The following is a 16,574-nucleotide window of genomic DNA, read 5'->3' as shown; positions in this document are numbered from 1 at the left end:
AAGCGATGCTGCAATAAAAGGCTTCAACTGTATTTGGTATATTATGAAGAAGCTTGTGCTTCCACAACAACATGTTACTTTTCAGAGAGATATCACAAGTCATTCTTCAAGATTTTAGACATACAAAATGTTTGTAAATATTTGAGAGCAAACTTATTCTACCATAATTTTAAATGAATGTATTTTAATCAACTTTTCCACTATTAAGCTCTAGTTAATAAGGCACGCTACCATTGATTCTGCCTTCTGTGATATTAGTAAAATAAGTTTAAGATTGTAAAATGTACAAATAGTTTTTAAGTCATTAGTTGTAAACATAAACCAACCTTTGAGATTCTAGATTGGCTGATGATGCTCTATAAGGGAGTGAAACATGTTCTGCTTATAACTTTGTATTAATGGTGAAACTCTAAATGTAATAACATGTTAATGTATTGAATAGGTGGTTTATAATAAAACATTGTTTATTGTAACTGAACATTCTGATGGCAAAATTAATCTACCAACGAAACTCTAACCGGCTAAACACAGTGTCAAACCATAAAGACTTGATGCTTTAACAATCATGGCCACCAGGTGGGCTATGGTGTGATGAAAATGTATAGATGTATGCATGCAAGCACGTTTATACAGTAAAACTTGCTCAAAGCGGAACCTCAATAAAGACAAAACTTGTCCACCACGGAATTGGTCCCGATGAAGCTTGCTGTGTTATAATGTGGAATCTCCTCAACACAGAAATGGAAATGGATAGTGAAATAATTCTTTAAAATCTACTTGTACAATGCAGAAAATATTAGGAACTAATGTAGTCCTATGTACAATATTTGTGTTCTTCTGGTGTTGGTATGATCAATATCATTGTTTCGACAAACTGAGGCATGTGTTTGGACATCCTTGTCATCAGTACATCTGCTGTTCTATTTCTTCACCTGGCCACTTCAGGAATTTCCGTGAGGGAAAGGCTAGTATCTGTCTTCTATGATAAACAAGTACAGTAGCTGAACAGGGAAGTTGACCAAGACTTTTAATGAGATTTTCAGAATAGATCGTTAATGAAGATAAGGAAGGAGGCATGCTTTCAAACAGTTGGTTACTGTATTTGTAAAAGTGAAGACAAACTGATCATCACAGCTAAATCTCATGTGATATTGTCGCTAAACAAAAAAGTTAAAATAATTGAACCTAAGGAAAAGGACAAACTCTTGGTACGGCAAATAATATTCCAGTTCAAATGTGGAAGAAGGCAAATTTATGACATGATTAAAAATAAAGAAAAAATAATGAATGAGTGGATTCAAGGGAGTGGTCAAATGGAAAGGAAGGGGAAGATCACTGTGGGAGTGGTTCATCTCTGCCTGGTCAAAAAACATGCTCATTTCTGGTCTGATGCTCCAAAGTGAAGAAATTGCTGTAGCTCGATCTCTTGGAAATTATGAGTTCAGAGTGTCTACGGGATAGTTCGACAGTTTCTAGAAGAGGCACAATATTGTCTGGACTCAAGTTTGTGGGGAATCTAAGGACATGAATGAAAGTGTTGTGGATGACTGGAAATCAAAATGGCTAGGTTTGATTTCAGAATATGAACAAAGAAACATTTTCAATGTGGAGGAAGCAAAATTTTTCTTTCGGTTATTACGCACAAAGTTGTTTTATCGTTAAGGGACAAAAGTGTGTTGGGGGTAAATTGTCGAAGGAAAGACTTACAAATTTTACTGGTAGGAATATGGAGGGACAACTGGAAAAACCTCTCATGACTGGAAAGGCGGAAAAACCAAGAGATGTTTAAAGAATCTGAAAATCGATAGCCTTCCTGTGGTTTGGCGAAGCAAAAACATTGCCTGGATTATGGCTACTTTAATGAAAGAGTGGTTCAATGGATTAAACGCAAAAATGAAAAACAAAAGGTTATTCTTTTCCTCAACAATGACACCTGCCACCAAAACATAACATTATCAAACGTGATACTGTTCTGGTTCCCGCCTAATACAACAAGTGTCTTATAGCCAATGAATATGGGTGTCAGTTTCACATTCAATTCATACTGTAGGCGGTTTTTGATGCAAATCTTTGATTTTGCATAAGGAAACAACCGACAGCACTTCAACCGTGGGATGATCTGTGTCAGTTCTAGATGCAGTGAACTGGATTGAACAGGCTGTAAAGTAAATTAAGCCATAAACTGTGACAAAGTGTTTCATCAACGTGGGGTTTGGAGAGGGTGATAACACAGACGATGGAACGAATGAAGTGCTTGAAAATGTATTGGCAATATCTGACTTGTGTCGAGCACAAAACGTTCCCTATGAAGCAGAGAAAATTATTCGAACTGATGAAGAACTTATGATACATAACAACTTTGAATCAGCTACTGCCTTCTAACAGTGAGAAAGGATGAGAGAGAGGAGGAGGAGGCAGAGAAAGAAGTAGACGTGCAAGAAGATGAGGATCAAAATATGATTCAACCCCATGAACAGGCCCTACAGTGCATTTGTGATGTAAAGCAATTTTCCATTACATGTAACTCTTCCACACTTCTTGAATTAATGTACTCAGCTCAGGAACACATTCAGAAAGACATGATTAGAAAGAAGAGGAAACAAGTTTCTTTGTTTGATCTGTGGAAGACAGCTTAGTGTTGTGATGGAAACAAGTTTAAGGAGTATACAGTATATCCAGTGTTGCAATAGTGATGCTGTGTATCATAATATATGTACAATAATTATAATAATTAGCAACTCAGTGTACTACAGTATAACATACACCAATTGGGATAGATGAGCGTTATGCATAGGCAGACACAGGTAAGCTCTAAATAATATTAAGAAAATACTGAATACTGCATCATGTTTTGTGTATGTAGTAATTGTGGTGGTTGATGCTTTAAGGCCAAACAAAAAAAAGAAGAAAAAAAAATGTTTTATGTAATGCAGAAACTTGGCTAATTTGGAGAAGTTTTTAGTCCCTTGCGATTCCACTTTGAGCAAATTTTACTGTACCGTACCTATACAGCATGATTCAGCCACCGCTTCCAATGTAGTTTTATGCAACCCACAATATTCATTCCATCCTGAAAACATCTGCCCTACTGGTATGCTCAAACAGCACAACCGGATATCATGGTATTTACTGCCTCACCATGATAGGACGCCGTAATGTTACACTCGAATTAAACACTGGAAGACATGCGTGTGCCTACTAGATCATATGAACCTGACATACCAGCGAATCACTAAATTGATATTGTGACTGCAGTAAACCTAATCCTTGCTATAAGCTGCCCAGTGTGTCGTACAGAGCCATAATGTAGTTGGTAAAGGCGTGGCGAAGCAGGCTTGCATGTCAGGTGGGAAGTTCGAGTCTGGGGTGAAGATTACAAATTTTTGAAATATTTATTTAATACGTACCGCACGTAATGTAAGTTCAATACCCGCTTTTATGCAAATTGTATGTGAATGAAGGTATTTGTCGCCCTAAGAAGGGTCTATTAGTTAGTAGGCCGGACATATACAGATCGGAAATAACAGGAAAACAACTGCCCTGACAATGTTTTATCGTAGCAAATACTCGATGTGATGACCGTTTTGGTTTATGCACATTTGAGCCCGGTGTCCAATAGATCGTCTTGCGTGCTGAAGCATTCCAGGTGTAATTGCTCGGGAGGCATCCGTGATGAGTTGCCGGAGCTGGTCGGGGATTTCCGGCGCTTGAGTGTAAATGATGTTCTTCAAATGTCTCCACAAGAAGAAGTCTAACAGCGTTAAATCTAGTGATCTGGCAGGCCAAGAAACTGGGCCTCCTTGTCCTATCCATTTCCCTGGCAGTTCCTCCTTCAGTTGGTTATGAATGGGCAAAGTCGAATGTGGTGGAGCTCCATCCTGTTGCAACCACATCGCGTTAAACGATCGTGCAAGGGCACATCCTCCAGCAGCAGAAGGAGTTCCTGATGCAGAAAATGCAGGTAGTGTGGGCCTGTCCAATGGTCCTCAAAGAAATAAGGTCCAATCAGGCAATCCCCCAGGATTCCACAACATACATTCACACCTCATTGTACTTCACAGGCCATCTGTCGCACCCAGTGAGGATTGTCCGGACTCCAACAGTGCATATTGTGGCGAACGACATTCCCATTATTGTGGAAGAGCGATTCGTCCGAGAACAAGATATGCGGTAGGAATACTGCATCATTGTCCAGCCTGCCTAATAGCCACCGACAGAACTCCATTCGAGCTTCGAGATCCTGCCCATGGAATTCTTGGTGTAGCTCAAGATGGTATGGGTGAAATTTATGTTCATGCAGTATTCGCCAGACGGACGGCTGGCTGGTGTTCACCTGTCATGCAATCGCCCTTGTACTGACGTGTGGATTATTACGAGCTGCCTCCAGAATGGTCTCTTCTGTTTCACCCGATGTAACGGGCCCATGGCAGACTGGTGGCTGGTTGGATATCATGCCTGTTGTCCTGAGGCGTCTTTGAACACGGCGGAATATCTTAGCAGCCAGGAGTCGCCTGTCGGGATACTGTTCCTGGTACAGACGTAGTGCCTCGCACGTGTTTTTTCTTGCTTCCCCATAAATGAGGAGCATGTCAACGTATTCCTCTCTGGAAAACATGCCGAATGAAAGCAGAGATTACAGTACATTCAGGCCCTAACCAGCGGAGTATGCGCAGGGCACAAGATGAATAACAGCGTCATTCTACTGTTTGAATGCGGCAAACATGGGCCTGTGTTTACGCGTTCAAACATCATACCGCTGCAAAAATATTTGAACGATGCAGGATTTGAACTACCGCTGGCACATTCCTTCGATTACTAGGTGAACACCTAACCACATCTCCATTACAAGATATTAGAATCATTCCGTATTGACGTTATTAGACGGAATGACGGAATATATGATGTATTGAATAGGATGATACTATCATTTTTCGCCATTGTAAAGTAACCACATCTGCTACGCTACACTCCTACGCTCATCCAGTTCGATGTTTAAGATGTTAATTAGTGCATTGTTACCTAGTTTTATGCACGGATTCCCATCTTCATTACACCTGGTCATGAGGCACGACGCATTAACATAGTTACGTGGTAAAAGGATGTTGCTACATGATTTTGCGAACAGATGATGCAACAGTTCGCTAGGGTTCAGAATCATGTGCGAAATGTGCTTACTGAACATTGGGATCATACAGTACGCCTGCAGGGGAATAGCACCCCTATAACCATGTGCAGGTTAGTTGGGCTACAGCAAATGATATTGGAAGGAGCTGCTGAATCACACTGTATATACACACCAATAAGTTATATATGAGGATACATTTTCCTGTTATTAAAAAAAAAAAAAAACAGTAAAGGTAAAATATGGGAATATGCCCTAGTACAGTCGGTGGCATATTTGAATGTTTCCCACCCCCTAAGCTCACAGTAAATGCCACCCCTCTTATACAATGAGTATGCTAATTTACGTGAATAAACTGTTAATTTCACAAATTTGTAATATTTACAGTATTTATGATTCACGAAATATGTCCTTACATGGCAAAGATACTTATCACATCCTTGTAGTTCAGTGCCATTCCAGTTACACAATATATAAACCTTAAAATATTGCTTCTACAACCATTTTTATTGTTGATGTTAAATGACAGTAAGAATAATACCAACATAAAATTAATTACCATCCTTCTCTCCTAACTTGAAATTCCCCCCCCCTTGTCAAATTAGTGACGACAATGAAATAACTTTCCATGCATGTGTGTCAGTGTGCTTATTATGGAGAATTTAATCACATGGCAATTTAAACTTCCATACATACATACATTATTATTATAGACTGTTATGCCTTTCAGCGTTCAGTCTGCAAGCCTCTGTGAATTTACTAAACGTCGCCACAATCCTCGATTTGCAACTAGTGTTGTGGCCTCATTTAGTTCTATACCTCTTATCTTTAAATCGTTAGAAACTGAGTCTAACCATCGTTGTCTTGGTCTACCTCTACTTCTCTTACCCTCCATAGCAGAGTCCATTATTCTCCTAGGTAACCTATCCTCCTCCATTCGCCTCACATGACCCCACCACCGAAGCCGGTTTATGTGTACAGCTTCATCCATCGAGTTCATTCCTAAATTAGCCTTTACATATTCATTCAGAGTACCCTCCTGCCATTGTTCCCACCTGTTTGTACCAGCAATCATTCTTGCTACTTTCATGTCCGTTACTTCTAACTTATGAATAAGATATCCTGAGTCCACCCAGCTTTCGCTCCTGTAAAGCAAAGTTGGTCTGAAAACAGACTGATGTAAAGATAGTTTCGTCTGGGAGCTCACTTCCTTCTTACAGAATACTGTTGATCGCAGCTGCGAGCTCACTGCATTAGCTTTACGACACCTTGATTCAGTCTCACTTACTATATTACCGTCCTGGGAGAACACACAACCTAAATACTTGAAATTATCGACCTGTTCTAGCTTTGTATCACCCATCTGACATTCAATTCTGTTGAATTTCTTACCTACTGACATCAATTCAGTCTTCGAGAGGCTAATTTTCATACCATACTCATTGCACCTATTTTCTAGTTCCCAGATATTAGACTGTAGGCTTTCAGCACAATCTGCCATTAGGACCAAATCGTCAGCATAGGCCAGACTGCTTACTACATTTCCACCTAATTGAATCCCTCCCTGCCATTTTATACCTTACAGCAGATGATCCATGTAAACTATGAACAGCAAAGGTGAAAGATTACAGCCTTGTCTAACCCCTGTAAGTACCTGAACCAAGAACTCATTCTACCATCAATTCTCACTGAAGCCCAATTGTCAACATAAATGCCTTCGATTGCTTTTAATAATTTGCCTTTAATTCCATAGTCCCGCAGTATAGCGAACATCTTTTTCCTCGGTACCCTGTCGTAAGCTTTCTCTAGATCTACAAAACATAAACACAACTGCCTATTCCTCTCGTAGCATTTTTCAATTACCTGGCGCATACTGAAAATCTGATCCTGACAGCCTCTCTGTGGTCTGAAACCACACTGGTTTTCATCCAGCTTCCTCTCAACGACTGATCGCACCCTCCCTTCCAAGATACCAGTGAATACTTTGCCTGGTATACTAATCAATGAGATACCTCGATAGTTGTTGCAATCCTTCCTGTTCCCTTGCTTATAGATAGGTGCAATCACTGCTTTTGTCCAATCTGAAGGTACCTTACCAACACTCCAGGCTAATTTTACTACTCTATGAAGCCATTTCATCCCTGCCTTCCCACTATACTTCACCATTTCAGGTCTAATTTAATCTATTCCTGCTGCCTTATGACAATGGAGTTTATTTACCATCCTTTTCACTTCCTCAAGCATAATTTCACCAACATCATTTTCCTTCCAATGAATAAATAAATATATCTTTCTTTTATGAGCGTAAGCAACATAAAGGATGTTTTAAAGGAATGGGCCATCACTATTTGTTGCTGGAGGCCTGGGCCTATATGACCTCTACCTAAATATGTCACTGAGTACAATGGAAGTATTTTGTCACTAGAAGTGTCTTTCTTTCCTTTTTTTTTTCTAGGCAATCCAACCCTGGGACTTCTTCCTCTGGATCCACTGAAAATAACTACTCTAGATCTTGGAAAAAGCACAGGGCCTGTAAATATTGGACTACGATTTGACAATGTTACAATGCATGGAATATCTGAGTCCATAATCAAGGTACAAAAGTAAGTTGGTCAAACACTAATTATTTTTGATAAATGCTGCAGAATTTAAATTCAGCAGATTGCTGAATGGTGTGGACACAGTCTTAGATAAGGACTCCAAGATGAATATAACAATAAACCTAAAACAAGTGCAATTAAATTAAATCAGGTGTGCAAAAAAATCATATTAGGAAGTAAAGTCTTAAAGCAAGCAGATGAATGTTGTTACCTAGGTAGTACACTAATCAGTGAAGGCAGAAATACAGACGACATAAAATGTAGACTAGCCCAAGCCAGAAAAGGCTTTGTAAGAAGAAAAGTTTGATCACGTCAGACACAGATTTGTGTATTATGAACACGTGTGTGTTGTGTTTTAATGCCCAGGCTCTTGGATGCAAATCTACGGATGGAGTGATGAATGGATTGGGATCTTCTTTTATTTGTGTACAGCATCTTTGGTCATTGCCCCAGAGACAAAGATTATTAAGAAAGTGTGGGTGTTTTTGTGTCCAGTGTCTTGACTGGATATTATGTGTTGTGTAGTGATGATGATGATGATGATGGTGGTTGTGATGTTATATGGCCACTGGAGAGGCCTCGTGCAGATCTTTCGAACTGACACCTACATTTATATCAACATTTCTGAGAGATACTAAACAATGTATTCACTTATTAAAGGAATATACAATTATATGTCAAGCAGGACATATTTCGTCCTTTGATGTTCATGTTTGTTCGTGTATGTATCACCAGCACTGAACAAAATAATCATAATCAACTTGCAAATTATTCTTATCTGTAGAAAATTCTCTGCACTTGAGATGGGTTTTAGTAGGTTATTATCTTATCACTAAAAATGTCTTACAATCTCTAATTCAATTCCATACTTTTATTACATCAAAATCATTAACTAATATTTACTCCCTAATAAACAAAAATACATTATAAGGTGACAAAACAGCAATTTGCCTTTTCTCACCACTGAACAAAGATTTTGTCTACAGAATTCCCCTCACCCCACTACATAGCAACCATGACCAGAGCAAGTGAACTGGCTTCAGTCTAAACGCAGTTGCTGGATGTAACATGTGATGAGTAGCTGCTTAGATAAGTACAGAAAACTTTCTTTGATGTTAGGCCCCTTAAAACAATAAGCAGGCATTAACAATAATAATAATAATAATAATAATAATAATAATAATAATAATCGTATGGCCTCAGCTACTGTGTGCAGATATTTCAGTTTGATACCATTTAGCTGTCTGCTCGTCAATTTTGACGTTCCATTTTACTCTAGGCCCACTAGATGGCAGACCGAATAAACCAGATCTCTCTTGGGCATCTATGGCTGAGATTTAATTAATTTTGTTGGGTAAACACCAAATGTGTTCCAGAGATCTTTTACATACTGACATCATACGGCATGGAGTGTGGAATGGACAGATGGTAGTGGAGGACTATTACAATCATAATTTGTCTCACTTGTCCATAACATCACCAATTCACAATCGTCGAAAAGTTTTTTTCCAGTCACTACTGAACTGCATTTAAGGCAGTTGCCTAGGTAGCAGATAGCCTTTCCTTAAATGAATATTTTCCTCAATTTATCCTCTTGCAATGTAACAACAATATTGTACCTAATGCACATAATTTAAAGTGATTTGTTAGAATCTGAAAGATGTTCTTGTTGAATGAAACATGTCATTCTTTGCTTAATAGTGTGTATTTTTTAAAGGTATGTCATAGTGTTATATGTGTTATAATTAGTTTTTTGACAGCTTTAAAGTTCATTAGAAAGTTTTTAGAGGTTCCACTTATTCAATACAAAACAAGGTTGCCTAAATGTATTAGAACAGATTAACTTTATTTAGCAGTACATTAGTTATATTAGATCAAATGTATTAAAATGTATTACATCATTCCTGAATTAATTTCTGGGTATTTTATATGAATTTTCTTTTCCAATGAAGCATAGGTTTTCAGCTGCCGCATTTCAGTTTATTACTAGTACCATAGTATCTAGGTTAGAAAATAAATGGTAGGTAATCTGGTCAGCCTGAGCTAGTGCTCAAATACTGTACGGTATTTTAAGTACTCTTCTATCCTTACTGTACTTGGATGAAGTTATCAGAAAACAGACGGGAAAATTTTTTAAGGGATCTTTACAAATATGTCCACTAAATTATCTTAACCAGTGAAACATTTTGATGGTTATAACTACAGTCCAGTCTTTTTTTTGTTGAACAGATCTAACCTGTCAGACTATCATCTGTATGCAGAATCACTGACACCACGACTAAAAATGGAGGCAAACTATGAAATGGATGGTCGTGTGTTGCTGCTGCCAATTAGAGGAAAGGGAAAAAGTGTAATCACACTCAGTAAGTTTTCATATTCAGATAATTTACATTATTAACAGAAGGCCAATATCAATAAACAGACTATATTATTATACTGCACATACAGCGCCTTGCTAATGTCTGAAATATTTTGTGTTTGATTACCTTATATGGTTATTATCTTGTAAGCCTTTGTGGCTCAGGCGGCAGCACGCTGGCCTCTCACTGCTGGGTTCCGTAGTTCAGATCTCAGTCACTCCATGTGAGATTTGTGCTGGAAGCGGAACAGGTTTTTGTCCAGATGCTCCAGTTATCCCTGTCATCTTTCATTCCAGCAACACTCCACTATCATTTCATTTCATCTGTCCATCATTAATCAGTCTCAGAGGATTGGGACAGGCATCAGCAGCCGGCACAGTTCTTATCCTTACAGCTAGATGGGGGCTTCATTCATTCCATTCTTGACCCGGTCACTGGCTGGAAACAGGCTGAGACTGGGGATTATTACCATCTTACCTACTTGTTCATGTTTGTACAGCAGAACTGAACAAAATAAACATAATCAACTTTGAAATTAAACTACTATCTTGACTAAAGACACAAAAGAAAACAACTCTTCCACTGCATTTATGTCCTGGGGAATGAAAGCTTCATTTTGGATGTGATTTTTACGCTTGGGCATGGGTATCAGTCTCTGAATCAAGCCAACGAATTACTCTTGTGGTAAATAGTCCTACTCCTCTTTGGCAGCATAAGTAAGCTTCTGAAGAGTAGCAGGATAGGTTGATGCTTAAAAGGGCTCAGTCCAGCACAGAACAGAGCTACTTACAGTAAAACCACTGCCTGTATCACAGACTCTGATCATTGAACTGATGCTGTTTTACCGAGAAAAGCTGTAACTTTACCTCAGGACCTCTAAAAAGCCTTAATCTCATTTTTCGATTTTTTGGACTGAACCCCTTTTAGAACCAAATGATTCAATTAGTAACTGAGTAAAATTTTTCTCAGGTAACTGTAATTCAGCTCCATTACATTCATTTTGTACTTTTCTCATCAATGATTGGATTATAAATAAAAGGAAACCAATTTTCAGAAAAAATAACAGGTCTGGAAGTGAGAGTACTAATATTAACTTCTCATGTTTAACAGTGGATCTGCAGACCCACCTAACTCAGCAAGGAGAACGTTTGGAAAAGAATGGAAACGTTTACATGAACGAGGTTGACTTTGATGTCAAGATGGAACCCGCAGCAATGGAAGTGCAGTTTAATAACCTCTTCAATGGTGATGTTGCACTTGGTAAGAAACTGTGTCCATAATAATGTCACAACTTATTTATTTTTACAGTATTTATTTTTTTAAGCCAACTCTAGTGTCCTGTGTTGTTTGTGAGCTTGATTCTTGTGTTGAATGCTATGGACTTAATCTCGGCCAAGACTGGCAAATTCTTCAAGATGGGAAAATCCATAGTCCACCATGATCACTTTGACCTAATGAACACATTGTCAACCTTGCAAAATTTTCTATCTCCTGTTTTTCTAAACTATCTACATAGATTTCTTGGTTTAGCTACTAGGAGTGATAACCATAGCATTGAGTACATTGTTGTGATCTTGTAGGGAGAAAGACATTGTAATCGACAGCCAAGACCATGACACCAGTACATCTTAAATTACTTTCTAAGTGGAAACTTTCTGCCCTTTAGAATATATTGTATACAAATCAGTCACTTTCTAGAGACTACCAGTGACAGAGCCTACGATATACCTGGAAAGTAGTAATGGTTGGAAAACATATTTTCAGTTTCTTTGAACTATATCCTATTCAATATATATTTTTATAAATTTTGTATCGGTATATCCATCTGTGTACAGAGAATAATATTCAGGTGGAAAGCTTTACTACCGCTACTACTACCACCACAACAACAATAACAACAAAAACCCAGCATTGTTACTGGTATTAAATGTGGACAGCAGATGGACAGCAGGCAATGGTATGATGATAAATGGCATTAAAAGTCAGTTTATGAGTTTCACAAATAAGAAAATTCCTCTCAATTTTAATTACTGTTTTGGTGGGGTGAAAGTTCCTTTTGGGGATCATTGTAAGTACCTAGGTGTTAATATAAGGAAAGATCTTCATTGGGGTAATCACATAAATGGGATTGTAAATAAGGGATATAGATCTCTGCACATGGTCACGAGGATATTCAAGGGTTGTAGTAAGGAGAGGGCATATAAGTCTCTGGTAACCCCAACTAGAGTATGGTTCCAGTGTATGGGGACCCTCTCACCAGGATTACTTGATTCAAGAATTGGAAAAGATCCAAAAAAATAAAAAATAAAATAGCAGCTTGATTTGTTCTGGGTGATTTCTGCCACAATAGTAGTGTTACAAAAATGTTGCAAAGTTTGGTCTGGGAAGATTTGGGAGAAAGGAGAAGAGCTGCTTGACTCGGGACAAATAGTACAAGTTCCCTATGGGAATGGACATCTGTATCATAAGTGGTATGTTCCGAGCTGTCGGTGGAGAAATGGTGTGGAGTGATATTAGTAGACAAACGAGTTTGAGCAGTGTTTTTAAAAAGTAGGAAAGATCACAATATGAAGATAAAATTGGAATTCAAGGGGACAAATTGGGGCAAATATTCATTTATAGGAAGAGGATTATGGATTGGAATAATTTACTAAGGGAGATGTTTAATAAATAACAGATAGGGAATCTGCCACCTGGGCAACTGCCCTAAATGCAGATCAGTGGTGATTGATTGATTGATTGATTGATTGAATGATTGCTTATGTAATCTTGATGATTTGCTTTTCCAGAATAATAAGTTCAAGGCTCAGTGTTAACCAGAGGGATTATTTTAAAGAGAGACTAAATGTTACATTATACGAGGATTGTGGCATAAGCCATGGGAACTTTTGCTCCCCTCACATTTGCCCAGTGCTACCATACTATGGTCACATGACACTCACAGTATGTGGACACAGCACAAGGTGGCAGTGCGTTTGATAGGTATCATGCACAGGGTGATGGAACTGCAATAGTGAGTCAGGCTCTGTGCAGAATTGAACAGTGTGCATATATCAAACTGGCTGTTCCCAGGGTCACAGTACCAAAGAATATCTTAGAGAGCTTGTAGAAGCTATGGAAAATAATACCCTTCCGCACTGAACTGTTGTGAGAAGGGCAGCAGCGCTTCAGCATGGACATGAAGTATGCAGTGGCATCCAACGGTTCTAGAAGGCCAGTTAAGTGTCCAGACTGAGGTGTCACATGCGGTAATTACCCAGTGCATGGACGTGGGTAGAGGATGGATGCTAACTTTAGTTATAAGCTGAAATGTGCATTGAAAAATGAACCATCCACAGAATTTTACAGGAAGATCTTCATCTGCATAAAATTGCATCACATTTGGTGCAATGTGCACTCGCTGATGTGCAAAAGTAGACACATATGCTTTGACCACTCGGTATGCTACCAGCAGTTACTTATAGTTATGAATTTCATTGGGTTCTGTATTGAAGTGGGATTACAGTAAATTAAAAATTAAAAATTTTAATTTACTGTAATGCTACCAGCAGGAAGGTGAGTGAATGCTGGAGAGAATAGTGAGGTGAATGAACCAGAGCTCAAACGCTAGTCTGCAGAATGGCAACATGCAGGATCACTCGAAGACAGAATTTCTGGCAAAACTCTTCACCCACGAAGCTGATGGTCATTGTGGCTTATGACATCACTTTGTTTCACATGGCGCAATGGTAGCAGCAATGCACTACAGAACCTTCCTGCAGAGACAGTTACGTTGTGCCATTAGGGACAGACGCCCACATCTTCTCCATGACAATGCCAGAGCGCATGCAGCAGAGGCTGGAGGTCGGAAGTACTGAAACTCCTCCCACACTTACCAGACCTGTCTCTGTGCAGTTTGAGACAGGAGAGGTTTTTATCTTTTTAGTCCGACTCATTGGCTGAATGATCAGCATACTGGCCTTCGCTTCAGAGGGTCACGGGTTTGATTCCTGGCCGGGTCGAGGATTTTAACCTTCGTTGGTTAATTCCAATGGCTCGGGGGCTGGGTATTTGTGCTGTCCCCAACATCCCTGCAACTCACATACCAAACATAACACTATTCTCCTCAACAGTAACACGCACTCACCTACGCGTAGCAGATGCCGCCCACCCAGAGTCTGCTTTACAAGGGCTGCACTCGGCTGAAAATAACCACACAAAATTACATATTATCTTTTTTACAATTTGCTTTACATTGCAGTCTGGTGCAAAAAGGAATTGGACAGGGATTAATAAAAATGATCATGGCATTGTATAAGGAATGTTGTAGTTGCGTGCAAACACAAGTTGGCAGGACAAGTTGGTTCAAAATAACTAGTGGGCTGAGACAGGGAAGTGTTCTATCACCAATCCTGTTTACAATAGTAATGGATGACATCATGAGAAACATGTTATGGGACAAAGATGTGCCAACGGAAGCAAAGGATACTATGTACAAGATGTATTACTTACCCATAACAACTTACGGAGCAGAAACTTGGACAATGACAAAGAAGGATGAGAGTCGAATACAGGCAGCCGAAATGAAGTTCTTGAGGAGTATGATACAGAAGAGTAGAAGAGACAAAATAAGGAATGAGAAAATCCGGGAAGAAATTGGAGTGGAAAAAATGAATGATAGAATAGAGAAGAGCCGACTAAGATGGTTTGGGCACATAAAGCAAATGAGCGACGAAAGAATGCCAAAAAAGGTGATGGAAATGCAAATCCAAGGAAGAAGAGGCCGTGGACGACCACGATTGAGATGGAAGGATACTATCCAACGCAGCATTATAGAAAGAAACCTGGACTGGGACACAGTGTTGGAGGAGGAGTGGTGGAAAGACCGAAGAAAGTGGAGAGGAACCATATTTGCCCCTACCCGGCTACAGCTGGATAAAGGGAAATGATGATGATGATGATGATGCAGTGACAAAGATAGCTGTTATTGTGACAATGGGATAGGAAAGGGCTAGGAGTACCGGGCAAGTTGGCCGTGCGCGTAGAGGCGCGCGGCTGTGAGCTTGCATCCGGGAGATAGTAGGCTCGAATCCCACTATCGGCAGCCTTGAAAATGGTTTTCCGTGGTTTCCCATTTTCACACCAGGCAAATGCTGGGGCTGTACCTTAATTAAGGCCACGGCCGCTTCCTTCCAACTCCTAGGCCTTTCCTATCCCATCGTCACCATAAGACCTATCTGTGTCGGCGCGACGTAAAGCCCCTAGCAAAAAAAAAAAAAAAAGGGGGCTAGGAGTGGGAAGGAAGCAACCGTGGCCTTAGTTAAGGTACAGCCCCAACAGAAAACCATCTTCAGGGTTGCCGACAGTGGGGTTTGAACCTACAGTCTTCGGAATGCAAGTTGATAGCTAAGTGACCCAAACCACACGGCCACGAGAGGACATTGCCAATGTTGTGAAATATGAGACTGCCTGTTTCATACACGGTGAGGCGACCAGTATCCAACATCTCCTGCATTGTTCATAATGTGTTATGGGCAATCTAGGGAGCTACCGGTACTCTGAGGGTTTACCGTACTCTCTGAGAATAAACATTCCTCGCTTTATATCCAACACCTGGTAAACTTTCACTCTACAGCACCTTGCTCTCTGTATGTTTCCACTTGTCTAGTAGATCCCACATTCATGTGGAAAAAAGAATAGTTGCCATGACTTATGTCCCAAGCCTTGTACATATTACGCCAAATAGGTTCAAAATACTAGTCCGAATTTTAGTATTTGTATTTCTTTCAGGGCTCACATGTTGAAACTGTTTATTGTAATTTATTGTAATTTCACACACCTTTGATACCAACTAAAGAGACAAAATATTTTGCAGGTAACAACATGAACAAATTCCTCAATGAGAATTGGAGAGATGTTCTGAAGGAGCTAAAACCTGGACTTGAATCAGCACTTGGACAGTTATTCAAGAATCTTGCCAACAGATTTTTCTTAAAAGTACCATTTAATGAGGTTTTTCCAAAGTAATTTAAATTATTTATCTGAAGTACTGTATCCTTTTCTAGTCCATTATCATAGTAAATAAATTTTATTGGCATTTATTTCTGGATGATAAATTATGTAGAATTTTTTAACACTTACCATGAAGGCACATAGCTCAGTCGAATATTTTCTATGCTCAGAATACCATCTTCAGGTATTTTAAATGTGTACCATACCTTTCCATCTTGCATATTGGTTCATACAGTGAATCACAAATATGGAAATAAAAATTAAAAGATGGATGCAAAATAAAATAATTTTCTGATGGACAAAAACCTTCCTTGAACATTTCATTTATAGCCTTTTGTGGACTTAATAGTTGCACACAACTTTGTATAAAAATAAAATAAAATGAATGTTGGATGTCTCTAGTGTCCTGAAGAATATCCCCTGAATCTTCTTCTTCTTCTCGATACATTTCTGCTTATGCAGGTCATTCACAGAGCCTCTTCCGATCTTCTCTTTTTTTCC

General features: G+C 39.2%; 1 protein-coding gene across 1 annotated transcript in view; it reads left to right on the top strand.

The window, feature by feature from the left end:
• The window catches only part of LOC136875795 (protein takeout), a 32,047-nt gene extending 15,679 nt beyond the window's left edge, over window positions 1-16,368 (top strand). The window contains exons 3-6 of the mRNA XM_067149398.2: window positions 7,578-7,725; window positions 9,952-10,085; window positions 11,193-11,342; window positions 15,937-16,368. Coding sequence (XP_067005499.2) covers window positions 7,578-7,725; window positions 9,952-10,085; window positions 11,193-11,342; window positions 15,937-16,088 — 584 coding nt within the window. The 3' untranslated portion in view covers window positions 16,089-16,368. The remainder of the gene's footprint in view (window positions 1-7,577; window positions 7,726-9,951; window positions 10,086-11,192; window positions 11,343-15,936) is intronic.
• The last annotated feature ends 206 nt before the right edge of the window (window positions 16,369-16,574 follow it).

Source organism: Anabrus simplex, chromosome 6 (assembly GCF_040414725.1).
Source record: "Anabrus simplex isolate iqAnaSimp1 chromosome 6, ASM4041472v1, whole genome shotgun sequence".
Classification (NCBI taxonomy): Eukaryota; Metazoa; Arthropoda; class Insecta; order Orthoptera; family Tettigoniidae; genus Anabrus; species Anabrus simplex.
This window is presented reverse-complemented; position numbering and strand designations above follow the sequence as displayed.